Genomic DNA, 27,155 nt, shown 5'->3' with positions numbered 1-27,155 from the left:
TCCTACTTTTCTTCCATTATGGAATGTAAGCAGCTGATAGAGTCTCACGTGGTCTCTGATAGAGGCACTAACCAGAACTAAGCTAGAACCAGACGCACTGTAAGTTTGCTGCGTCATGTTTCTACTGGCTATGTCGTGGGGCTTAGTTAATTCTACAGACTTATTCCTCTGCAGTTAGTTAAAAAGCAAGGAACTCTATTAAGCCCTGAAAAAAGCTTCATCCCATTTAGAATGCTTAATCAAATATTGAAAGATGAGGTATAAATCTAAAATGCATACGTTTTTGTATGCATATAATACAGGCATCCATAAGAACCATTTTGGATTTTATAAATATTTTATTATTTTTTTCAAGAAAAATATAAACATGAACATAAACATTATCAACACAATTGGTTTTCCCCTTCCCACGCCACCCCCAAAACAAAAGACTAAGGTGTCAAATTTTCTCCTAAGTCTATGTCCAGAGTTGGTGGGTGCCAATCCTCGGTGTGTTCATTTGAATATTTTATTAAAGAGTTAATTTTTTAAAAAAATTAAAAATGAATATTTTATAAAGGGGTGTCATATTTCAACAAAACCATCCATACTGGATACATCATTCAGGGCTTGTACTCTTTTAGTTAGTTTCTCAGATAAAGCAATTATCTTCTGTTTCCATTGCATGATCAAGTCCTTCCCAGCTCTCTGCTATAAGTAATCATGCTGCTCTGCTACCAAAATTAAAGTGATAACTTCCTTGTGTAGTAATTTGAGTATTTTTAAAGATTGTTAATAAACCTAGACATGGGCTACATTGTACATCCTGGTTCGTGTTTTTGTTTATTTCTGTAAATACTCTTTCCCAAAATACTTGCATTAATTCACATGCCCACCAGATATGAAGTTGTACCAGTTACCTTGCAGCCTTTCCAGCTATATTGGTTTATCAATATAGCTGAGTCTTACAGGTGTTAGATGATATCTATGTATAAATATTTTTATCTGATGTAGGTTGTGGATGGGGATTTGGGGGGGGGGCGCTGTCCATAGATTGTTCCAATCTGCTTCTTCGATTTCTAAGCATAGGTCCTTTTCTCAATTTTGTTTAATAGCCAAGCATTGTCCATTGTTCAGCCATGTTCAGAATCAGTTTTTCAAATTGTGTCAATGGTCTAATTGCTTGAGATATAAACACTGAATCTGAGATAGAATGTATCACCTGATAGAATTAACAGCCAATTCACCCTGCATCTCCCCATTCTTCCCATGATTTGCCCTGCTGTGGGTGTAATATCAATTTCATAAAAGTGAATCTATCTGTACAATACTTTTTCCTTCCATTTGGCAAATGGGTTTGTTATCATTTCTAAGATCGTTTTGTTATGAATCAAAACTGGGATGCCTGGTATTCTGTGTTGCAGAGGTTTATCAAATTCCAATTCTATCCAGATCTTTTTTACATTGTTTATCATGCTAACGACATTTTCTATATGGGCTGCATCATGGTATCTTTGCAAATGCGGTAGGCTCATTTCTCCCTCTCTGGGAATGTTGATACAATACAGTCAGTTGAAGTTTAAGTCTCTTGCCTTGGTGAATGAAATTTTTTGAAATTTCTTGGGGGTCTTTGCTGAACTACATACAGGCAGAATTTGGAACAAAATTTTGGCAATATCCTCATTTTGACTGACGATACTCTACTCATCCAAGAGATGAGTGTCTTTGACCTTCTTTCAATATCTTTTTTAATGTTTTTCATCATTGGTAAATGTTAACTTATTTAAAGTGTGTCCATGATTTTGTGGATCCCCAAATATTTATTATATTGTAGGCAAAGTTTAAAACTAATTTTAGTTTGTATTTTCCATAACAACAGTCGTGCCTGATAAATTGGTTGTTTCCATGGTTTACCAATCAGAATTTCTGTGTTTTGCCTCAATAGTTTCTGGGCTCAATTCAAAGTGCAGTTTTCGACATTATGTGGTTCAGAATCCCAATGCCAAAAAGACTGTCTTTCCCCACATGAGCAAACCGGACACTGTGCTCATCATCTAAAGCCCAAGGGAGGTGTGGAGAGTGAAGGCACAAGAATAGGCCTTTTCAGCGGTGGTTCCCTACTTAAGGAATGCTCTCCTCATGGAAGCAGCTATGGCAAAATCATTACTTGTTTTTAGCCACTAATAACATTATTTACTCAGTGCAGTGTAGAGAGAGAGAGAACTTTAGGTCTTGCTTTATTGCTGCTTTTTATATTTGATTTTGATGGGTTTTTTTATTATATCTATTCTTATTATGCAAGTCAATTTGGGACACTTCAGTTTAAAAAGCAACAAATAAACACATACATAATGGTGACAGGGTGCTTGTAACCATTCACAACTATTAATTAAAGTTTATTCTAGTGTTCAAATTCATATATTTGCCATTAGATTCTCTTTATTATTATTTTGGGCCTTTCCCCCCATTCTAACAGTCTTGTGGTTCATTTCATGAAATATACATAAACTGACCTAATAACATACTGCAATAATGGGGAATGAAGTCCTGAGAAGTTCTCCTTTAATTTTCTGTTTAAGAAAAAGATGAAGGAATCTTTAGTTCCTTCTCAGCAAATACATAGTGTGTGAACCATGTTGGATTTGATCCAGGGCCCATCTGATCTATTTCCAGCAGTGGCCACCCAGGTAGAATGTGAAGGCAGTAGCTCTTCCCCACTGTTATCATCAGAAACTGATACTCTGTGATATACCATCTTTGAACATGGAAGTACCATATGGCTGACTATTATTATTATTATTATTATTATTATTATTCTATGGTGTGTTACCACCAATAATACAAAAGGGTTTATATCTGATTTAACAAAAAGCTAAACTAATGGAAAATAAAACGAGAGGGAGAAATGTTTTAGCCACTAATAATATATATATGCATCTCTTAATAAACCTATCTGCCATAAAATATTTCTAATCACCCTTTAAACATCTAAGCTGGTGGCTACCTATTTGTGGGAGATTAGCAGCCAACCCTAAGTAAGGGATATTCTTGCTACTTAGCATGAGAAGGGGCTGAGTCCACAGAGCTGTATTGCTGATAGGCAGATACTCAGACTGAGGCATCTGATCAAGACTTGTATTTTAAAATGAGCTTAAAAAAATATATTTGCAGATGCTTGTGTGTTTTTATGCCAGGCAGAAGACCAGCTGGCTAAAAGACTTTGGCAGATGTTTATCCTCCTGGACAAAGGCCCCCCTGATTTATTTATAGCAGGAGCCAAAATTCTCAAAGTTGTAAAAAGGGAATTACAGGCTGGGAGCAAAGGTTACTAGGTTACTGACCCTACAGAATACAATCAAGCTGCAAAAGCACTAATTAAGAGTTGGTAAATAGTAGGATTCATTGTTTAACAAAATATAATACCATGTGCCTCACATTAGACTTGAGCCATATTTTCATAAGGTTAAAGGGCTAATGGGAAAAGCAGCTGGCCAGGAAAGGGGGGTGTAAACTGAAGAAGTTTTACTTTGAAAAGGCCTTTGCTTCTAAAAATCTATATATGTTATGTATGAAATATACTGGCTTAAATGTAATTATGCAAAGGATTTAGAAAGTAAGAAATGTTAGATTCTTATGTTAGATTCTTATTTCATTGATGGTGTGTGAGAATGTGAACCCAAGATCTGTTTAAGACAGAATGAGCATCTGTTTTAACCATCTGTTTTGGAGGGCAACAGGGCAAGAAGGGCAAAAGGTGATCTGGTAATTAAGGTGCCTTGTTGAGGCAAATGTAAGATATATGGCTACTTGTTTGCCATTTATAGATAGAAGGAAATATAGCTCTTTGTCTCCCATAAAAGGTAATAGGAAATGGGTGTATCTTTTATGATTGGTTCTAGCAAACAGCCAATAGGAATTTCAACCAGGCTGATTGGACAGAGGCAGCCAAAGGAGGAGCAAGGGGGCTGGGCTGAGGAAATATAAGTGCTGACCATCAGGGCTGGTGTGGGCAGAGCTTTGGTAACCATATACCACTGTGTCTCTCATTTATTTGTCTGACAAATAAATTATTATTTTAATTTCTCTATTGCTGCGTTGAATATTTCATTCCAGCTAAGCGTTAACCACAAGCAGGGTGCTACAGGACCACAGAAATACAATTGATAGAGGGGGCTCTGTGTGATGTCATTTCCTCTCCTGAAGGTGCATATTGTACTTCCTGTTTCCCCTCTTTCTCCCTTTGACCAGTGTTGGATGCAGACATGCCTCTGTCTGCTCCAGCTTTAGGCACATGCCTAAAGGTAAAGGACCCCTGACAGTTAGGTCCAGTCGCAGTTGACTCTGGGGTTGCAGCGCTCATCTCGCTTTATTGGCTGAGGGAGCTGGCGTACAGGTCATGTGGCCAGCATGACAAAGCCGCTTCTGGAGAACCAGGCAGCGCACGGAAACGCTGTTTACCTTCCCGCCGGAGTGCCACCTATTTATCTACTTGCCCTTTGACGTGCTTTTGAACTGCTAGGTTGGCAGGAGCAGGGACTAAGCAACGGGAGCTCACCCTGTCGCGGGGATTCGAACTGCTGACCTTCTGATCGGCAAGTCCTAGGCTCAGTGGATTAGACCACAGCGCCACCCGCATCCCTCCAATGCAAGATTAGAAGTAAGTAAATTATATATTTAAACTTGCTTTCCAAGTTGTTGACTGATTCTTTGTTAACCAGGGGAAGAAAGAGAGAGCCAACTTACTTCATAGCTGGACTTGACCAAAACAAGTTTTTATAGCCTAATTCCTATGCTTTTAATTTTGCTGCCAAGGATGGGATTTTGAAACTCTGTTCAACCCCTGAATGTGGGCACCTGGAGATGAACTGCAATTAATATATCCTCTCCTATCCATTAAAACCCATCCCACACTATTCATCACAAACTGAGACCGTGAACTTCAAGTGAATTATGTGTTGTGTATAGCAGAACTTTTGGGGCTCTTCTGAATCTACTGCCCATTAATTTCATTGAGTGACCCTAGTATTACAAGAAAATTCTCTATACCATTTTCTCCACAGCCATACCATTCATGGTTTTATATACTTCTATCATGATTTATGTTGTTTTCTTTTTCAGCAGACTTTGTGGAAAATTAGCTTCATAAGCTTGCTGTTCACCATTTATTGCCCCACATTGGTACAGACCATTTGACCAACCTGTGGATTCTTAGATGCCGATTTTTTAATACCTTTTGTACCCTTGTGCCTACTCCTGGGTAACCAAGAATGTTTTCCAGCAATGAGCAACTCAGCGTTCTTCTTCCTCATCAAACCCACTGAACCTGAGACAGCTGCTATTTTAAAATGCACACTTTCCAAAGTCCATGTCTGATCTACTGCTGAGCAAACTATTTTTATTCTTTTAATAACCCCCTTTTAATCAGGCTCTTTTGGCATGCAGATATTTCACAGCTGGAAGGCTTCATGATAAGATGATAATCTCCTAACTGAATCATTTCACAGGTGAGCTCCCACTATTCAGGAGGAAAACAGAAGCTTCGCTCAGGAAAGTCTTATTTGAAGGGTACACGGATGCTATTAAAACACAAGTCCTTCGTGCAAATCTAAATATACAGCCTGAGCTTCAACACGGTGGCATCACACAGCACTCAAAGCTGCTGAGCGGACACATTCTAGCTTCCTCATTCTACGTAGCTTCCTACCAAACTGCAGGCATATGGGAATCCTATCACTGCATGGCCCAGCTGCCCTGCCTGAGCCTAGCAGCACTGCTGTTACTGGAAGGAAGAGTTCTAGTGATTCATTCCCCAGCCAAGAACTATAGACACATATGGTCCATGGTGTCCAGCTCTCCACATGTCGTGGATTGTATGTTGATTCAGCAATCCTCAACAGTGCAAACTATTTAATGTAAACATCAAACTTCTACCCTTTGTTTTGTACATGTACGTGAACTGGACAGACGTGAAGAAAGGTCAGAATAATGAGATGTGGTTGCAGGATATGGTCTGAAGGTACATGAAGCCATCGATTTGCTGAAGCTAAGCAGGCCTTGGTCTGGTCAGTGCCTGGATGGCTGACCACCGGAGAACTAGGTTTATGCCACTTTGAGTTCCATGATGGAAGAAAGGCAGGACCAAAACATAAGGAAATAATCTGGCTCCTAATTAATATTGTATGGAAATAATATATTATATCTTCAGAAATACAGTGGTACCTCGGGTTACATACGCTTCAGGTTACATACGCTTCAGGTTACAGACTCCACTAACCCAGAAATAGTGCTTCAGGTTAAGAACTTTGCTTCAGGATAAGAACAGAAATTGTGCTCCAGCGGCACGGCAGCAGCAGGCGGCCCCATTAGCTGAAGTGGTGCTTCAGGTTAAGAACAGTTTCAGGTTAAGTACAGACCTCCGGAACGAATTAAGTACTTAATCGGAGGTACCACTGTACACAATTTTGGTTATCTTTTTGTGGGAACCCGAATGTAACTCTCCTAAGTCAATAGCAAACTTATTGAAGACAAAGCTGAGAAGCTTCCAACTGAATTAATATATTCTACAAGATGTAGCCTATTGTAGTTTCAAAGGCATAAATTTAAAAAAAAATCCTTTCTAACCTACCGTTGATAAGAAAACTCTTAAAATACTACCACATTTTGATTTACATGGAAACAGTTGCTTGCTAGGACATAGATTATCATGTCCCATAATTACCACCACTGAAGAGCTTAGTTAATTGTCAGCTTTATTTGTGATGTTACTTTATAAGCCTATAAAATAAAGTTATAAAGATAATGAGATCACAGGAGTTCTGTTAATCTTTTTATATCTCATTTATGTATGCTATTTTCAGCATCTTTATAGCAAACCCTTCTTGTTAATGGCACAGACAATCAACAGCACCTACTCCTGCTGCTTATTTATTCTATAAAATAGCTTTAGATATCAGGCATTCCACTAGGACTGAATTGACAGGAGCCATTTCTTAGACCTTTCACACACCTTGAAATCAGCATACCCTCCAACATTTCTCCAATAAAAATAGGGATGCCCTAAGGAAAAGCGGGGTATTCCGGGATCAACTCAGAAACTGGGACAGCTTCTGTAAATCCTGGACTTTCCCTGGAAAATAGGGACACTTGGTGGGGTCTGAATCAGCTGTTTTACTTCAGTTACATTTTGAGGGTGACATGAAATTCTTTTGGCTGAGGGGAACAGAATCAGAATGGCCACCATTTTGTTTTTCCTAGAAAACTCCATTCTTAGGTGCTATTTGAATTTGATGGCTTCCCCACAGTCAAGAAGTCCACCTCTCCTAAGCTACTCACTTGGGACCACTACATAGTGGACTGCAGCAGAATCTCTACCCAAAAGAAAAAGAAGCACTTTACAAAACAGGTGGATCTTTTTCCCCAGAAGCACATTTTGTTCAAGTAGTGCAATATTAAGTACTCCTCCAACCAAAAGGAAGTGATTGAAGAAGGCTGGCAAATAGGTCCACAAAGAAAAGGTACAGACAGGACTACTGTACCAAGCCCAGGGTCAGCAAGTAGTCCAGACTCTCAGGTTTCATTTTTTAAAAAACAACCTAAGTCTTTTTTTTTTTCCTTTTTGACTGAGAATTACGAAGCAAAATGAGAAGGCACTCATCTCATGGCTTTTTTTGGGGGGGGGGAATAAATTTGGATCCCTTCCAGTTGGGATTCAGGCCTCATCATGGGACTGAAACTGCCTTGGTCTCAGTGGTCAATGATCTCCGGTCCAGCTCCGAGGGCCTTCTGGCAGTTCCCGCCCTGAGAGAAGTTAAGTTACAGGGAACCAGGCAGAGGGCCTTCTTGGTAGTGGCGCCCTCCCTGTGGAACGCCCTCCCACCAGATGTCAAAGAGAACACCTACCAGACTTTTAGAAGACATCTGAAGGCAGCCCTGTTAGGGAAGCTTTTAATGTTTGATGTATTACAGTATTTTAATATTTTTTGGAAGCCGCCCAGAGTGGCTGGGGAAGGCCAGCCAGATGGGCGGGGTATAAATAAATTATTATTATTATTATTATTATTATTATTATTATTATTAAATTAAATATCCAAGGTTCCGTTGAGCTTAATGGGATTTACTCAGTAAACATATTGAAGAATCAGCAGAATCATTTGGAGAAGAAAAGTTGGGGGCAGGTCCACTTCACAAAATTATTTCTTATCAAATTAAGCGGTCAATTCCACAATGTTTTGATTGAATCCCCTTCATGGACCACTGCCTTGCCGTGGCGAAGGGGCTTGAATAACTCAGAGAAGCTATGAACTATGCCGAGCAGGGCACCCAAGATGAACAGGTCATAGTGGAGAGTTTTGACCAAACGTAATCCACCTGGAGGAGGAACCAGCAAGCCACTCCAGTATCCCTGCCAAGAAAACTCCATGGACAAAGACAACAGGCATATAAAAGTTATGACGCTGGAAGATGAGCCCCTCAGGTTGGAAGGCGTCCAACATGCTATTGGGGAAGAGCGGAGGACAAGTACAAGTAGATCCAGAGCTGATGAAGCGGCTGGGCCAAAGCCGAAAGGACGCTCAGTTGTGGATATGCATGGAAGCGAAAGGAAAGTCCAATGCTGTAAAGAAAAATATTGCATAGGAAACTGGAATGTAAGAACCATGAACCTGGGTAAGTTGGATGTGGTCAAAAATGAGATGGCAAGAATAAATATTGACATCCTGAGCATCAGTGAACTAAAATGGACGGGAATGGGCGAATTCAGTTCGGATGACTATCATATCTACTACTGTGGCCAAGAAACCCATAAAAGAAATGGAGTGGCCCTCATAGTCAACAAAAGAGTGGTGAAAGCTGTACTGGGATGCAATCTCAAAAATGATAGAATGATCTTGATACGAATCCAAGGCAGACCTTTTAACATCACAGTAATCCAAGTTTATGCACCAACTACTGGTGCTGAAGAAACTGAAATTGACCAATTCTATGAAGACTTACAAGACCTTATAGAAGTGACACCAAAGAAGGATGTTCTTCTCATTATAGGGGATTGGAATGCTAAAGTAGGGAATCAAGAGATAAAAGGAACAACTGGCAAGTTTGGCCTTGGAGATCAAAATGAAGCAGGGCAAAGGCTAATAGAGTTCTGTCAAGAGAACAAGCTGGTCATCACAAACACGCTTTTCCAACAACACAAGAGACGACTCTACACATGGACATCACCAGATGGGCAACGTCAAGATCAGATTGATTATATTCTCTGCAGCCAAAGATGGAGAAGCTCTATACAGTCAGCAAAAACAAGACCTGGAGCTGACTGTGGCTCAGATCATCAGCTTCTTATAGCAAAATTCAAGCTTAAACTGAAGAAAGTAGGAAAAACCACTGGGCCGGTAAGATACAATCTAAACCAAATCCCTTATGAATACACAGTGGAAGTGAGGAACAGGTTTAAGGATTTAGATTTGCTGGACAGAGTGCCTGAAGAACTATGGATGGAGGCTCGCAACATTATACAGGAGGCAGCAACGAAAACCATCCCAGTGAAAAGGAAATGCAAGAAAGCAAAGTGGCTGTCCAATGAGGCCTTACAAATAGTGGGGGAAAGAAGGCAAGCAAAATGCGAGGGAGATAGTGAAAGATACAGGAAATTGAATGCAGATTTCAAAAAAATAGCAAGGAGAGACAAGAAGGCCTTCTTAAATGAGCAATGCAAAGAAATAGAGGAAAACAATAGAATGGGAAGAACCAGAGATCTGTTCAAGAAAATTGGAGATATGAAAGGAACATTTCGTTCAAAGATTGCCATAATAAAGGACAAAAGTGGTAAGGACCTAACAGAAGCAGAAGACATCAAGAAGAGGTGGCAAGAATACACAGAGGAATTATACCAGAAAGATGGATGTCTCGTCTTGGATCCAAACTACAAGAAAGAAGATTCCACCTAAACATTAGGAAGAACTTCCTGACAGTAAGAGCTGTTCGACAGTGGAATTTGCTGCCAAGGAGTGTGGTGGAGTCTCCTTCTTTGGAGGTCTTTAAGCAGAGACTTGACAACCATATGTCAGGAGTGCTCTAATGGTGTTTCCTGCTTGGCAGGGGGTTGGACTCGATGGCCCTTGTGGTCTCTTCCAACTCTATGATTCTATGAGTCTATGATTCTATGATTCGTACACCCCAGGTAGTGTGGTTGCTGACCTTGAGCCAGACATCCTGGAGAGTGAAGTCAAATGGGCCTTAGAAAGCACTGCAAATAACAAGGCCAGTGGAAGTGATGGTATTCCAGCTGAACTATTTAAAATTTTAAAAGATGATGCTGTTAAGGTGCTACACTCAATATGCCAGCAAGTTTGGAAAACTCAGCAGTGGCCAGAGGTTTGGAGAAGATCAGTCTACATCCCTTTCCCAAAGAAGGGCAGTGCCAAAGAATGCTCCAACTACTGCACAATTGCACTCATTTCACACGCTAGCAAGGTTATGCTTAAAATTCTACAAGGCAGGCTCAAGCAGTATGTGGACCGAGAACTCCCAGAAGTGCAAGCTGGATTTAGAAGAGGCAGAGGAACCAGAGACCAAATTGCAAACATGCACTGGATTATGGAGAAAGCTAGAGAGTTCCAGAAAGACATCTACTTCTGCTTCATTGACTATGCAAAAGCCTTTGACTGTGTCAACCACAGCAAACTATGGCAAGTTCTTAAAGAAATGGGAGTGCCTGATTACCTCATCTGTCTCCTGAGAAATCTCTATGTGGGACAAGAAGCTACAGTTAGAACTGGATATGGAACAACTGATTGGTTCAAAATTGGGAAAGGAGTACGACAAGGCTGTATATTGTCTCCCTGCTTATTTAACTTATATGCAGAATTCATCATGCGAAAGGCTGGGCTGGATGAATCCCAAGCCGGAATTAAGATTGCCGGAAGAAATATCAACAACCTCAGATATGCAGATGACACAACCTTGATGGCAGAAAGTGTGCAGGAATTAAAGAACCTTTTATTGAGGGTGAAAGAGGAGAGTGCAAAATATGGTCTGAAGCTCAACATCAAAAAAACGAAGATCATGGCCACTGGTCCCATCACCTCCTGGCAAATAGAAGGGGAAGAAATGGAGGCAGTAAGAGATTTTATTTTCTTGGGCTCCATGATCACTGCAGATGGTGACAGCAGTCACGAAATTAAAAGACGCCTGCTCCTTGGCAGAAAAGCAATGACAAACCCAGACAGCATCTTAAAAAGTAGAGACATCACCTTGCCAACAAAGTCCGTATAGTAAAGGCTATGGTTTTCCCAGTAGTGATGTATGGAAGTGAGAGCTGGACCATAAAGAAGGCTGATCGCCGAAGAATTGATGCTTTTGAATTATGGTGCTGGAGGAGACTCTTGAGAGTCCCATGGACTGCAAGAAGATCAAACCTATCCATTCTTAAGGAAATCAGCCCTGAGTGCTCACTGGAAGGACAGATCGTGAAGCTGAGGCTCCAATACTTTGGCCACCTCATGAGAAGAGAAGACTCCCTGGAAAAGACCCTGATGTTGGGAAAGATGGAAGGCACAAGGAAAAGGGGACGACAGAGGATGAGATGGTTGGATGGTGTTCTTGAAGCTACCAGCATGAGTTTGATCAAACTGCGGGAGGCAGTGGAGGACAGAAGTGCCTGGCGTGCTCTGGTCCATGGGGTCACGAAGAGTTGGACACGACTAAACGACTAAACAACAATAATATTTGCTCAAGGTAAGTGGAGCTTACTCACTGATAAATTATGCTTAGAATTGTAATATGTAAGACATCTAATAATACAAACCAGACCATAAAAAAGGTAAACCTCACATTCTGTGGGATAACCAGCCTCTGTAACCAAAATGCTCAAATCCGTGCTGTTCATTGAAAGAAAATTATATGAAAATGATTTATTGTTGGCATCTAACACCAAGTAAAACTGCAAAAATGTACAAACTAGTTCAAATCTGTGCTGGAAATGTAAAGGGAAGGAGGGTACTTTTTACCATATGTGGTAGACATGTACACTGGTAAAAGCTTTCTGGGAAATGATATATAATGAATTAAAGAAAATGTTTAAAAATACAGTCATACCTTGGGTTAAAGTCACTTCAGGTTGAGCGTTTTCAGGTTACGCTCTGCGGCGACCCAGAAGTAACAGTACGCGTTACTTCTGGGTTTCGCCGCTTGCGCATGCGCAGAAGTGGCGAGTCGCGACCCACACACGTGCAGACGTGGGTTGCATTCTGCTCTGGATGCGAATGGGACTCTGGAACAGATCCCATTCACATCCAGAGGTACCACTGTACATTTGTTTATAGGTGAAGAGATACCAAAAGATGATAAAAAACTTTTAATGCGGAAATGACTGGCAGAATCCGAGACCTGGGAGAAGACTTGGTGGAAGAAGACTGGAAGAAATTTAAAGACTACCTTCAGAAACACTGTAAAATTAATGAATGTTAAAATGATGTTGGACTGAAAATAAGTGGCATTAGCAACAAAGTTAATAAGAATATGCAAAAATGAATTGATAAATGGATGAAAATATAGAGTTATAATATGTTAAGATAGAGTTAAGATAAACGAAAGAAGGTAAGGATTTGCTGATTTGATTATTTAAATGGGAATACAAAAAGGGGAGGTGTGAGGAGGTCAAGGAAACAAGCTAATGAGTTTAAAGTTATTAAAAACGGATTTGTTTTTTTAATTCTTTTTTATCTATTTGTTTTTTGTATTTTGTATTTTTATTCCTCTTTTTTCTCTTTTATGTATTTTTCTATGTTTTCTTTTTTGTATCTTTTTCTTTCTATGTGACTTTTTTCTATTTTGTAAACTTATGTAGCCTACCTTGATTTCAGCAAGGCATTTGACAAGGTGCCCCATGATATTCTTGTAAAGAAGCTGGTAAAATGCGGTCTTGACTATGCTACCACTCAGTGGATTTGTAACTGGCTGACTGACCGAACCCAAAGGGTGCTCATCAATGGTTCCTCTTCATCCTGGAGAAGAGTGACTAGTGGGGTGCCACAGGGTTCTGTCTTGGGCCCGGTCTTATTCAACATCTTTATCAACGACTTGGATGATGGACTCAAGGGCATTCTGATCAAATTTGCAGATGACACCAAACTGGGAGGGGTGGCTAACACCCCAGAGGACAGGATCACACTTCAAAACGACCTTGACAGATTAGAGAACTGGGCCAAAACAAACAAGATGAATTTTAACAGGGAGAAATGTAAAGTATTGCACTTGGGCAAAAAAAATGAGAGGCACAAATACAAGATGGGTGACACCTGGCTTGAGAGCACTACATGTGAAAAGGATCTAGGAGTCTTGGTTGACCACAAACTTGACATGAGCCAACAGTGTGACGCGGCAGCTAAAAAAGCCAATGCAATTCTGGGCTGCATCAATAGGAGTATAGCATCTAGATCAAGGGAAGTAATAGTGCCACTGTATTCTGCTCTGGTCAGACCTCACCTGGAGTACTGTGTCCAGTTCTGGGCACCACAGTTCAAGAAGGACATTGACAAACTGGAACGTGTCCAGAGGAGGGCAACCAAAATGGTCAAAGGCCTGGAAACGATGCCTTATGAGGAACGGCTAAGGGAGCTGGGCATGTTTAGCCTGGAGAAGAGGAGGTTAAGGGGTGATATGATAGCCATGTTCAAATATATAAAAGGATGTCACATAGAGGAGGGAGAAAGGTTGTTTTCTGCTGCTCCAGAGAAGCGGACACGGAGCAATGGATCCAAACTACAAGAAAGAAGATTCCACCTAAACATTAGGAAGAACTTCCTGACAGTAAGAGCTGTTCGACAGTGGAATTTGCTGCCAAGGAGTGTGGTGGAGTCTCCTTCTTTGGAGGTCTTTAAGCAGAGGCTTGACAACCATATGTCAGGAGTGCTCTGATGGTGTTTCCTGCTTGGCAGGGGGTTGGACTCGATGGCCCTTGTGGTCTCTTCCAACTCTATGATTCTATGATTCTATGATTCTATGATTCTATGTTTTTGTAAAATCACAATAAATATCTTTTTTAAAAAAATAAAAAACTTTTAATGTATACAATGATGGCAGCGAGAATGCTACTAGCTCAGAGATGGAAGGAAGGAGAATTACCAACTAGAGAAGAATGGCAGACAAAACTGATGGAGTATGCAGAGATGGTGAAACTGATGGGGAAGATCAGAAACCAGGAAGATCAAGTATTTTTAAAAGACTGGAGTAAATTCTTAATTCATTTAAAAGACCACTGTAAACAGTTAAAATTATTGATGCAATGACACTTGTAATGTGGAATTAACTACAATAACTACGGATATATAACAGATGGGTAATGGTAAAAGTTGCAGAAAACTTTATTTTAAATATGGAACCCATGGAGGGAGAGAAGGAGGTCCGAAGGTTCAAAAGAACCTTTTATTGTAATGCTTGAAATGGTTAAAGCTAAAATGTATAAAATTATGTAAAACCAATAAAAAATATTATAACAAAAAACAAAATGCTCAAATCCGATTAATGCATGAAGGAGGCACTTGGAGGAGGCAATTTTCATTAAGGCCACTGTGGCCAGAGACTTCACAAGTGTTTCCTGATCTTTGTGACAGTCCTGTGTTCTTCATCATACCCAATATCCACCATAAGAGTCAGCTCATCCTACTCCTCACAATTTCAAGATTCTCTGGACCTTAGTTATTCCGGATAGATGGCATAATTCATTCCAGAGCTGACCAGTTCTAACAATTAGGAAATGTTACCTGATAATATGTCAGCTAATTGAATTTTATTTAGGAAAACTAAATGGAAATAATCCACAAAGGGTAGATGAGGAGAAGGGAGAGTCTCCATTGCACTGCCCTTCCTTCAATCCTAAGCACAGGAGTGAATTCTAGCTCTCCCAAAAACAAGTTAACTGGAAGCAACTCAGTTAGCAATTCCATCCAGAAGTTGCCACTGGGATGCTCCCCTGTCCCTACTATTCTATTTATTTATTTACGGCTATTAGCCCATAAAATATGTACAAACATAAAAACACAGAGACATAAAAACAGATATATCCGACAACAGAAGGTGAACACCACGATGCAAGGGTGGGTCATTGAGCAGAGCCAAGTGACAGCTTGGGGCCAGGAGAGCTCCAAGGGACAGATCACAGAAAAGGAAAACTGAAGACAAACTCCGACATGCACTCTCATCATAACAGTCCGATTAGTTTTGATGTTGTTGTTGTTTTTTGGTGGTTTTTGAGTGTGAGATAACATTAAGAGACCTTTGAAGACACGCTAAACATACCTGACCTACTCTTTCTCCAGCCAAGCCTGTTTCTAGCAGATACACATTAGTCAAACTTGTCATGAAATTTGTAGGAAATGAGACTAGCACACTAAAAGTGGAATGTTTACCTTTGTTGAAATTTCAGCTATCAAGTTTCTCTTGTTTGGGTCCAAAAATTGCACTGGTTGACCCTCAAATTCAATCTTCCCAAGAACAGTTCCCTGTTGAGAGAAAAAAATAAAACAAATGATAGCATTTTATATTTTATCATTATTAAATTTATAAATTGCCCTTCATCCCAAGATCACAGGATGGTTTACAACATAAAACATGAAATCAAAACACAAAATATATAACATGACAACAAACTGGGAGCCACCACAGAAAAGGCCTGGATCTCTTGCAGAGGAGGCACATGATTCAAGGCCTCATATGATGAGCATAGGTCATTTATGTGCATCAGTAGAACTGATTATCAGTAGAACTCCTCCAGCACCATAATTCAAAAGCATCAATTCTTCGACGATCAGCCTTTTTTATGGTCCAGCTCTCACTTAGTGATGTATGGAAGTGAGAGCTGGACCATAAAGAAGGCTGATCGTCGAAGAATTGATGCTTTTGAATTATGGTGCTGGAGGAGACTCTTGAGAGTCCCATGGACTGCAAGAAGATCAAACCTATCCATTCTTAAGGAAATCAGCCCTGAGTGCTCACTGGAAGGACAGATCGTGAAGCTGAGGCTCCAATACTTTGGCCACCTCATGAGAAGAGAAGACTCCCTGGAAAAGACCCTGATGTTGGGAAAGATGGAGGGGACAAGGAGAAGGGGACGACAGAGGACGAGATGGTTGGATAGTGTCTTCGAAGCTACAAACATGAGTCTGACCAAACTGCGGGAGGCAGTGGAAGACAGAAGTGCCTGGCGTGCTCTGGTCCATGGGGTCACGAAGAGTCGGACACGACTAAACGACTAAACAACAACAGAACTGATTATGTGCATCAGTAGAACTGATTTATGTGCATCAGCTTGAACTGAGCACTGCCCCAAACCCCTGCTTAGAGGAACACATTTTACCCTGGATGTAACCACACAGAGACTTTTAGTATAAAATAAAAAGCTATTAAGAAATACATGTTGGATAATAAAGATCCTAGATCTATCTAACTTGGAGGAACAAAGAGAGACAAAAGAAAAACGTCCCTTCTCCTGAAGTGAGATTGAGAAGGAGGATGAATACAAAGTTATGTCAGCTACCCTGAGAGTTTCAATCTAACATCAGAAGGAAGGTCAGCACAGGTTAGGTCAGAAAGACTGCCTAGGAAATTTGGAGGTTCCACTCTCTATCTACTTTCTCCCCATGCAAACCCACCAGCCTTAATGCAAGCTGAAATGCATTCCAGTGCCTCCAGCAACAGATGAGTGCACACAAGAAAGGAGAGTGGCATCAGGTAATGGGGGAGAAAATTTCTTAGGAACTGAAATAATTACTGTTAAGTTGTGGGTGAACATATCAGACGACACAGCGATTCTTCAAACAGCTCTTGTTTATTCAGAGGCCAGAACAGAACTGACTGAAGGGCTCAGTCAGCCTGCTTATATAGAGCTCCAGTACAACGTTACTGTAGCAACTTTCTAAAACTATCCAATCACTGAACGTCACTTTCGATCCTTCATTTGCATAACTATCTACAGTATCCCCCTGCTGGCCCAGGGTGAGAACTTCAGTACATAACAGTTACCCAACAACTTTATAACTTTTTAAAATTAGACAGCCTAAACTGAATAAAGAAGAGAGAATGAAGACAACTGAGGGTTTCACATCTCTAAATTCCAACAGCAAAATCTGCCCTTTTTGAGTTATAATGCACCAACCTAATCTGACTACGGAGTAGCAATAAGGTGCTGTTAAAAAAAATATATCCAACTATAAATGAACCAATTTTTTACATGATTCAGCTCTCAATACTAATCTTATAATCTTGATCCATCTGAACTCCCTGCCCCAAGAAATTTCCACACTTTTGCCTGATTCACACCAAGTTGTTTGTTTGAGGTTTTGTCATTTTGCCATTTTATGGATGTCCATTATGTGGACATTGTCCATTTCTGATAATGTCTATCAGCATATTGGTGTCTGACTCTTAATGGAATGCCAGTTCTGTTAAGGGTGGCACTGGGCTTTAGGAGGAGAGTGAACGGTTTCGTCCAGGGCAAGGGGGCGGTGAGGGGATGTGTGTGGCTCCCCACCACCTGGCAGCCTCGGGACCTCTCGCCGTGGCGGAAGGAGCCATGTCTCTTGTGTGTGTTTTGCCCCTCATATTTCCCCCGTCACACAACCTGCTGCCCCTGCAGATATTCCTTCTGCTCACCCCCAGCATTCTCCTCCATCTCCCCCCACAGCTCAACCCACGTTGCTAGGGAGCAAGGCGTCTCCAAAGAGCGAGGGGACCCAGCACACCGCTACCACTGAAGAGACCAAAGGGGTGGGTAGGGCAGCTCAGTCCTGCTGCTGTGGAGCTTCTACCAAACTCGGTCCCACTGCTGTGGAGCTCCCCCCCCCCCCGCCACTCCCACTCCCACCAACATCCTCATTGCAAGAAAGAGGAGAGGCAGAAAGAAGAGCTAACTTGCCCATGGCTGGGGGGCGCAATCTGGATGGTTCTGCCAGGGGTGCAACATCACCATGCTACGGCTCTGCAGGAAGCAGGTCTTTCTTCCAGCACTCAGGCTGCAGCAATGTCCCTCCAGCCTCCCAGGAACCTTTTAGTGGTTTGACAAGGCCCTCAGCAATTCTACTCATTGTAAACGGTCACTTCAGCTCCTTAGAAATTTCCTATTTCTTGCAATTCTGCAGATATTATTCACATTTTTAGCTAGCTGTTTTAATAAGAAAGCACTATTGAAACACTGAATTTCAACAGAAGAGATTTAAACATGCACTCAGCTTTACCTTTGAAATAAAGGAAAGGAAGGAAGGAAGGAGAGAGAAATATGGGAATTCAAGGGTATATTGTGGCCTGCTTGGCCACAAAGAAATAAAGCAAATTAATGGAAAATCAAGGTCCATTTAGGACTTAAGAAAGCTTTGTATGCTCTATAATCAGCTAGCAAACCTGAACTGCTCCCCTTTCTTTTTCTTAATATCTAACAAGAGGAAGAGTTCTATGGAATTCAGAGGCTTTCACAGTAGTTTGTGATTTATAGTTGGTTTTGATACAGGATTTATTGTGGTAGCCCAGTGTGGTGGTGGTGTTGTTGTTTTCTAATGGACCAGCGCAGCTGTTTTTCATCTACCTTGTTCCGAATTATTTTAGAAAGCATCCTGGTATCAATACCATAAAGTGCCGGGACCTGAAAAAAACACAGATACAGGCAGATTAGAATTTAGAAACCTAAGTCAGTTACATTCCCAACAGAATATTGAAACTAGCTCCCTTTGTGGAAGACCATCCTGGAAATCCTAAGTTATATTCAATGCAACACTAAAGGGGAATGTTCCATCAGTACAATTTCTTCTTGTGCAACAGATTGTTTTCCTCCTCTCTGCCCCCACGCTCCCTCTAGATCTGTTCTTCCAACCATCCCAGTTTGGGGGTGGTATATACAAGGGGGCATGGAGGATAAGGGCAAATCCCTTTGTACTATTGCTAATCCTTGCATTAGTGTAAAGATTTAGTGCCCGATGTTCAGAAAAGCTCCCGTTAAAACTAGCAGTGATCTCAAACAGAAGCAACATTTTAGCAGAGTCTACGAATCATGCTCTCTAAAGTCCAGTTCTTACGTTATTTTTGCAACAGTCACCATGTGATAGTTTTGCCATGCCAGTATTACATGTTGAATATTATGTTTACTTTATTCTTGTGTGGGATAACTTCTACGTAGGGAAAACATTGTGCTTAACCGTCATGCTTCCTATTGGGCGTGTCCACATTACAACATTAAATTGACTTTAAAGTACTAACTTCCATATCTTCTACCAAAGCATTTTGGAAACTGAATTTGGCAATATGTTTAGAGAGAAACTTCTCTTGTGAAAGCTAGCTCCCCCTATGTGCTCCATCTAAGCAACTCCCAAGGTTCCTTGGTGGGGAGGGAACATATAGATTAAACCAGTTTAAATCTGTAGTGCTCCTTGAGAGAATTCTCTTTCAAAAAAATCACAGGTTACAGGGCTTGGGACAGGCCGACAGCTCAACCATTTTAAAATATAACCTGACATTCCAATGTACTAATCCATGAACCAGAGTGGGAGGGAGTGAAAATGCAACTTTTGTTACAAGTTTTGCAAAATCCTGCTGAAGACAAAGATTTCTACAGTTGTTTTAGTGCATGGGTAGGCAACCTAAGTCCCGGGGGCCGAATCCGGCCCAGTCGCCTCTGATGGTGTTTCCTGCTTGGCAGGGGGTTGGACTCGATGGCCCTTGTGGTCTCTTCCAACTCTATGATTCTATGATTCTAAATCCAGCCCGCGGATGGTCCGGGAATCAGTGTGTTTTTACATGAGTAGAATGTGTACTTTTATTTAAAATGCATCTCTGGGTTATTTGTGGGGCATAGGAATTCGTTCATTTTTTTCCTTGAAAATATAGTCCAACCCCCCGACAAGGTCTGAGGGACCGTGGACAGGCCCTCTGCTGAAAAAGTTTGCTGACCCCTGTTTTAGTGTAACAGGTAGGCATCTCAAAAAAAGCAACAACTGAACAATAATTTTGAATAACGATGCTCAAGCCATTCAATGTCAAATGGTTTTAAAAACTAGTTCCACTGCAGCAAGTGATTTGCTCTTGGTTATCCAAAAAATATTCCTCACCTTTTCGTCTTTCAGCCATTCTGCGAGGGTCTTGACAGCTCGCCAGTGACTGTACTCATTGCTATAATCCAACACCAGCAAGCCTGAAACCTGTGAAGAATGACAGCAAATCTGACTGTAAAATGTAATTTTAAATTATAACCTGAAGTCTGTCTTACAACGAACCAAAAGAATTTGACAATCAGAAACGTTTTCACTTTGAGTTTGTATCAGAAGGATACAAAGGATACATTTCTAGATGATCTCATATACCTTACAGAAGGACTATGAGGGATACCAATATAGGTAAAGGTAAAGGGACCCCTGACCATTAGGTCCAGTCATGGCCGACTCTGGGGTTGCGGCGCTCATCTCACTTTATTGGCCAAGGGATCTGGTGTACAGCTTCTGGGTCATGTGGCCAGCATGACTAAGCTGCTTCTGGCGAACCAGAGCAGCGCATGGAAACGCCGTTTACCTTCCCACTGGAGCGGTACCTATTTATCTACTTGCACTTTGACATGCTTTCGAACTGCTAGGTTGGCAGGAGCAGGGACCGAGCAACGGGAGCTCACCCCATCGCGGGGATTTGAACCGCCAACCTTCTGATCGGCAAGTCCTAGGCTCTGTGGTTTAACCCACAGCGCCACCCGCGTCCCACCAATATACTTACTAGCAAAACAATCGGGAACCTTGCCCCACAACAGAGAGAGAGAGACTTTTCTGATATCGCTGCTGCTTACCTTAATGCCTTCAGACTCCAAGAACCTGCTGAGGCCCATTTCATCCAAAGCAGCAGTATCTGGGACACCACCATTCCCTATTATGGGGTTAACCAGTGTGAGAATCTGTCCATGGTAGCTTGGATCCGTCAGGGTTTCTGTATTCCTGAGTTGAACACAACAGAAAATCATTTTCATGAGGGAGGAATAAAAAGTGAGTCAAGAGTAAAGCTCCCTATCAAAGCAGCAAGCATGGATACTGGACAGGCTTAAAGTGATGCAGTAGAAAAGTGTGTCAGGTTCTTACCAGTTTATAATTTTTATGGACTACTTATATTGGAAGCTCATCCCATAATTGTTTTTTAGAAACAAATTCCGTTAGCAGCTATGCTTTTAAAAGAACAACATACCAGTAGGTAAATAGCTGCATGGAAATATAAAACAATGGTTTAATTCATACAAAGTGCCAAGCCATGATTTGGTGACCAGGAATGTCCACTGTAGGCTCCCGAGCTTCTTCCTTCGTTGCTTCTCATGCATGAGCTCCACGGTTATAGTTTGCTGTTACTTCGTTGATAGTGGCAACCTATGATCTGAAGTCATGGGTGCTGAGTGGCTTGGTAAAGTACACTGTCATGAAGTTTCTCACCATCTGTAAAGGAGAGGGGGCCCTCTGTCTGAAGGGTAACTTAAAAGGGGTGGGGGAGACAGAGGATTAGTAGTATAGGGTGATATTCTTCCAGTGGTACTAAAATTCCTCTTCAGTTAGATAAAGTATTTTGCCCAGTTGAGAGGTATTCTTGAACTGATGAGTTTCACTTCAGCAGTGGGTATATATCATGCTGCAAGAGGATAAAATATGCACAATGTGTGGTTTGCAAGTACATTGGGATTCTTCAGAATGATTTACACAAGCTAAAACTAATTTATTTTGTTGTTGTTATTTAAATTATATATAATTGAATAGTCATACAGTTTTTCAGATATCAGCAAGTTGCAAGAGGCATTTTTATGGAATGCTGACATCCTTGTGAAAAGATGGATTGTCACAGACTGGAAAACTCTTTAAATAATCCAGAATGGTTACAGAATGATATCAACGAATGAGTGTGCAGGCCAATTGAGAGAAATTATGTGTCAAATTAAACAATTGGTATGAAATATTCCAGGTTGCGATGTTCTACTCTTTGAATATGTATGTGTTGCCACCGACTAAAATGAATTAGGTCCTTAGTTTTAATGTATGGTTTTCGTAAGCCTGGAGAATACATAAATATGCACAATCAGGCTACAATTATTACAGAGTAATCCTATTAAAATTAGCTGGGTTGCTCTGAAATAAGTCAGTTATGAATTACACCCCTGGTCTCTTGCTAAGTGTAAATTCTTTTACAGATAAATATGGTTATTGCTGTAGTGATATAAATCTAAAGATACACAAGTGCATCTTCAGCCTGATTTTGTACTGTACAAAAGTCCTTCACTACAGTGGATATTGGCCCAAAATATGGCATAGCTAATAATAATTGTAATAATAATGTTGTTGTTGTTTAGTCGTTTAGTCATAATAATGTTACAATCAGCCAAATTTTGCACCTCATGCTTCAAGAACCTTCAATATCAATTAACTCTTTTTAAACTGCAAAAAACACCTTTTATATGCAGTGAGAGAAGTTTGTAAGAAAAATGCAATGCCTTGGAGTGCATGGCAACACCAACCATGCAAACCGGATCCTGGCACGTCCATCATCAGATTCAGGCATTCAGACTCAGACAAATAACCATGGTGGAGTTATTTCAGTCCAGTGGTCTTGGCTGCAAGCCAACAGGTTAGTCAGTGAAAGAAGTATACAAAACAAGGAACTCTTGGGAAAATCAGGTAGGAGTCTTATCTCCGACAATAAAAGGTGTTTTGATGATCTGTGACTGAACCATCTTCCACTCCATTCCTTTGCCTCCATCCTGCCCAGGTCCTGCATGACTCATACGTATTATGCTTGGTTTTGCTACGGAGATGACCCTTGTTGCCAGTGGTGGCTCAGGACCACCTGTGCAAGGAGCATCTGTTGACCCCACCTTCAGCCTCACCTTTGTCAAAGCTGAGCAAGTACACAAAAGGAATAAGGTCCTGGTGTGCTCTTATCCCAAGAGAGACAGAGTTTGTGTGAAGGCTCATGAGATACGCTGGCTGGTGCATGAATAAAAGCAACATGAAAGGGGTGCATCTTTATGGAAACAGGAGCCATGCCATGCAAAAACAAGCTCAAAGAATGGTCTGCAAAAAAAAAAAAAACCTGTTTCTGCTACTGAGGCAGGTTGTTGAAGGGGAGTTAATCCATCAGCTGCTGCATGGCTTTAGTGATGTGACAAGATTTATTGCCCATAATCTGTCACAGGGAATAAAACTTTGATGCCCTCCATCATTCTGATCTATATTAAACAGTTGTTTGTTGGCAGGTATATTAACACAGATAGTAATTAGTGCTTTCAAAAAGCATAACTGATTGCCTTCAGATTCAAAAACTTGCAAACGGATTTGCCTGTAATTTAGTGTTACTATCAGAGAAACCGCTTAAAATTCCATCTTGTCTTGTGGTGATTCACATAATAGAAACCACTGAAGAGTGCATCTTGCCTTGAGGTGATACATGCATATAGAGAACGCAGTTTGTACAGCATCTTGCAACTGTGTGAAAGCTGTAGGTCTTGACCTAAAATCTTGAGCTTTGTTAAGTTGGGATCCTATAAATGTTCTGTTGCAGATGGAGGATCTGCAGCATGTTACTATGTTAGCCAGGGCTGACATTTAGAGGTCCAAACTGTTGACCCATGTCTGTGTTCCCTCTTGAGGAGTATATCCTTCCTTCCCTCCCTCACTTCTTCATGAACATTTTCACTTTCTCCATTCCAAGACCTTACTTCACCTCTGAGGAATCTCAGGAACCTTCATTCTTATCAAAATACAATAAAACACACTCAATAAAAGGATTCTGATAATTAATTTATTAGAGCACTTTGCAGTTACAGTAAGAGACATAGTTCCTCCAAGCAAATTTTAGAACTCATAAATTGGCTGATGTAAGAAGGGAGAAGATGAAAGAAAGACAAGTGTTAGACATAAAGCCGATGTTTCCTCCAGAAACCTACCAAGCTGTTCAGCAACTGCTCTCTCAATTACTTTACCCAGATATGGGAGATTTGAAACTGGGCGGTAATTGGATAGATCTAAAGGATCTAGTGAAGTTTTCTTTAAGAGTGGATGCACCATTGCTTCCTTCAGCTCCCCTGGGAATGTCCCCGTGCCAAGGGACAAATTGATAATTTCAACCAGGGGGGTCTGCGTGATACCTGGGCATGCCCTAATCAGCCAAGACGGGCACGGATTGAGGAGGCAGGTGGTGGGCCTACCAGCTTGGAGGAAGCTATCCACATCAGCAGGGAGTATCTGATCGAAATGGTCTAACACTGGACCCAAAGTCAGTCGAGGGGCCTCCAGTTCTGTCACTGTATCTAACTTGGCAGGGAGGTCACGGCAAAGCAACAGGACTTTCTCCACAAAAAAGCTCGCAAATGCCTCACAGCAGTGGGTCGAATTTGTGCTTAAATCTGGTTGTCCTCCTAAGGACGTTATCAACCTAATTATTCTAAAAAGTTGTGCCGGGCGAAAGCTAGCAGATGCAATGGAAGCTGCGAAGTAAGATTTCTTAGCAGCTTTCATAGCCATCTCATAGGCTTTCATAAGCATCCTATAAGATGTTCTTGAAGCTCCGTCACGAGTCCGTCGCCATACTCACTCTAGCCGTCTGAGATCCCGCTTCATTTTCCGGAGCTCCTCGGTAAACCAAGGGGCCCGGTTTCGACGGGGTCGCAGAGGGCGCTTAGGCGCAATCTCATCGATGGCCGCCAAGAGCCGGTTATTCCAGTCCTCAACAAGTTCATCTAATGAGTTGCCAGGAGGAGCAGGGTCCCGCAAGGCCTGACGGAATCTATCAGGATCCATCAACCTTCGCAGGCAAGCCCAAATAGGCTCGCCACCCAAGCAGGGGAGGAGCGGGAAGTCAATCTTGGCTTTCAGAGTGTAGTGATGAGACCATGGCACTTCCACAGGGGGGAGCATGATCACATCTATGCCAGCACCAAAGATCAAATCCAGCGTGTGGCCTGCTTGATGGGTGGGACTCAAAACAAACTGGGAGAGCCCCAGTGTTGCCATGGAGGTCACTAGGTCCAGAGCCTGTGAGGAGGGGGCAGCATCGGCATGGACGGTGAAGTCTGCCAAAACCAATAGAATCACAGAATCATAGAGTTGGAAGAGACCACAAGGGCCATCGAGTCCAACCCCCTGCCAAGCAGGAAACACCATCAGAGCACTCCTGACATATGGTTGTCAAGCCTCTGCTTAAAGACCTCCAAAGAAGGAGACTCCACCACACTCCTTGGCAGCAAATTCCACTGTCAAACAGCTCTTACTGTCAGGAAGTTCTTCCTAATGTTTAGGTAGAATCTTCTTTCTTGTAGTTTGGAACCATTGCTCCGTGTCTGCTTCTCTGGAGCAGCAGAAAACAACCTTTCTCCCTCCTCTATGTGACATCCTTTTATATATTTGAACATGGCTATCATATCACCCCTTAACCTCCTCTTCTCCAGGCTAAACATGCCCAGCTCCCTTAGCCGTTCCTCATAAGGCATCGTTTCCAGGCCTTTGACCATTTTGGTTGCCCTCCTCTGGACACGTTCCAGTTTGTCAGTGTCCTTCTTGAACTGTGGTGCCCAGAACTGGACACAGTACTCCAGGTGAGGTCTGACCAGAGCAGAATACAGTGGCACTATTACTTCCCTTGATCTAGATGCTATACTCCTATTGATGCAGCCCAGAATTGCATTGGCTTTTTTAGCTGCCGCGTCACACTGTTGACTCATGTCAAGTTTGTGGTCAACCAAGACTCCTAGATCCTTTTCTTGGGATCTTGGGAACTCCAAGGCCCAACCCGCCACCACCTCCAACAGGTCTGACAGGGTGGCTGCCGGTGCGCTGGGTGGTCAGTACACCAGCCAGACAGCCAAGCTCTCCTTGGTGCCCCACATGAGACCAACACATTCAATGCCGAAGATCGACGGTGGTGGTAGAGCCCTGAAAGAGCAATCCTCCTGGATTAACAACGCTACTCCTCCCCTCCAACCCACAGTCCGCGATTGGTGGAGGACAGAGAAACCTGGAGGTGTTATCTCACGTAGGGAGACTACTTTGCCTTCCCATACCCAGGTCTCTGTCACACAAGCCAGGTCAATCCCCTGCGAGACAAAAAGGTCACGCAGTTTTATTGCCTATGGACCTGGCATTGCACAACACCAATGATGGAGGTGGGTAATCCCTGCTCGCCCTACCCTTGTCCCTTGGGATGGGGCATAGATTTGAATGGGTTTGAGTATCACTGCATCTCAAAACCCTTCGCTGATAGTGATATCTAGCCCCACCACCATTCTTCCCTAGCCCTTCAATAGTGGGAATCCCAGACCCCATACTAGCCTCCTCAATAGAGGGGTAAGATCCGCTCACTAACAGGTCATCCCTGGGCCAGGACTCCTGGGTCAGAATGGTATGGGGAAGAGGTGAAAGTTCAATAGGGTAATTATCCCTAGAAGATAAAACCCAACCAACTGCACCCTGAGCAAAGAAGATGTTCAGCTCCTCTGCCAATGAATCATCAGCCTTAACCATGTTCCTCGTATTGCCCTTGTAGCTGGTTAGGTGCTGCAGTCGTTGCCACACTTGTTTCATGTTGTTATCGGCTCAATAATTTTCCACCTTAAGCTTATGCTGTTGTTTTGCTGCCTTAATGCCCTTTTTGAGATTTGTTCTCGCCTCTCTGTATATGTCTATATTCCCTGTCTTAAAGGCAGAATCCTGGATTTTCAGGAGTGTTCTCACTTCAGCAGTCATCCATGGTTTACAGTTCTCATAGACTCTAATGCATCTCTGCGATGTTACCTTGTCGGTGCACACTTTAATATAGGAAAGTATAGTATCTGGGTATCTATGCATATCTTGATGTTCAAACACACTCCAATCAGTGCTCTCAAAACAATCCTGGAGCTGACTAAGAGCACCCTCTGGCCAAATTCTAACTGTTTTTATAAACTGCTGAATTCTTCTCCTGAGAGGGATGTACTTCGGACATAGAAAAACTGAAGAATGGTCAGATGAGCCTGAGTGGGGGAGGGGATTGCCTGTATGCCTGTTTCAAATTGGAATACGTGAAATCTAGAATATTCTGTCCTCTAGTGGGAAATTTCACAAACTGTTCAAACTTAGGAAAAACTGTCTTTAGGCAGGCTTGATTGAAGTCCCCTGCCACAACAAGGGCGCCTTCTGGGTGGAGTTGCTGCTGCT

At 41.9% G+C, this 27,155-nt stretch overlaps 1 protein-coding gene across 3 annotated transcripts in view; it reads right to left on the bottom strand.

Annotated features, from left to right (window-relative positions):
- Positions 1 to 27,155, bottom strand: part of CPS1 (carbamoyl-phosphate synthase 1) — a 193,528-nt gene that overhangs the window by 123,869 nt on the left and 42,504 nt on the right. For 2 of the 3 annotated variants that reach the window (XM_083626151.1, XM_083626152.1), the window contains exons 3-6: positions 20,786 to 20,930; positions 20,064 to 20,153; positions 18,548 to 18,604; positions 15,381 to 15,473 (exon numbers count right to left, since the gene is read on the bottom strand). In XM_083626151.1, the coding sequence (XP_083482277.1) occupies positions 15,381 to 15,473; positions 18,548 to 18,604; positions 20,064 to 20,153; positions 20,786 to 20,930 (385 nt within the window). The remainder of the gene's footprint in view (positions 1 to 15,380; positions 15,474 to 18,547; positions 18,605 to 20,063; positions 20,154 to 20,785; positions 20,931 to 27,155) is intronic. The other variant, XM_083626153.1, reaches the window with a different exon arrangement.

Source organism: Podarcis filfolensis, assembly GCF_964270895.1.
Source record: "Podarcis filfolensis genome assembly, chromosome: 1".
Lineage (NCBI taxonomy): Eukaryota > Metazoa > Chordata > Lepidosauria > Squamata > Lacertidae > Podarcis > Podarcis filfolensis.
The sequence above is the reverse complement of the archived record's forward strand: the minus strand, read 5'-3'. Positions and strand labels throughout refer to the sequence as shown.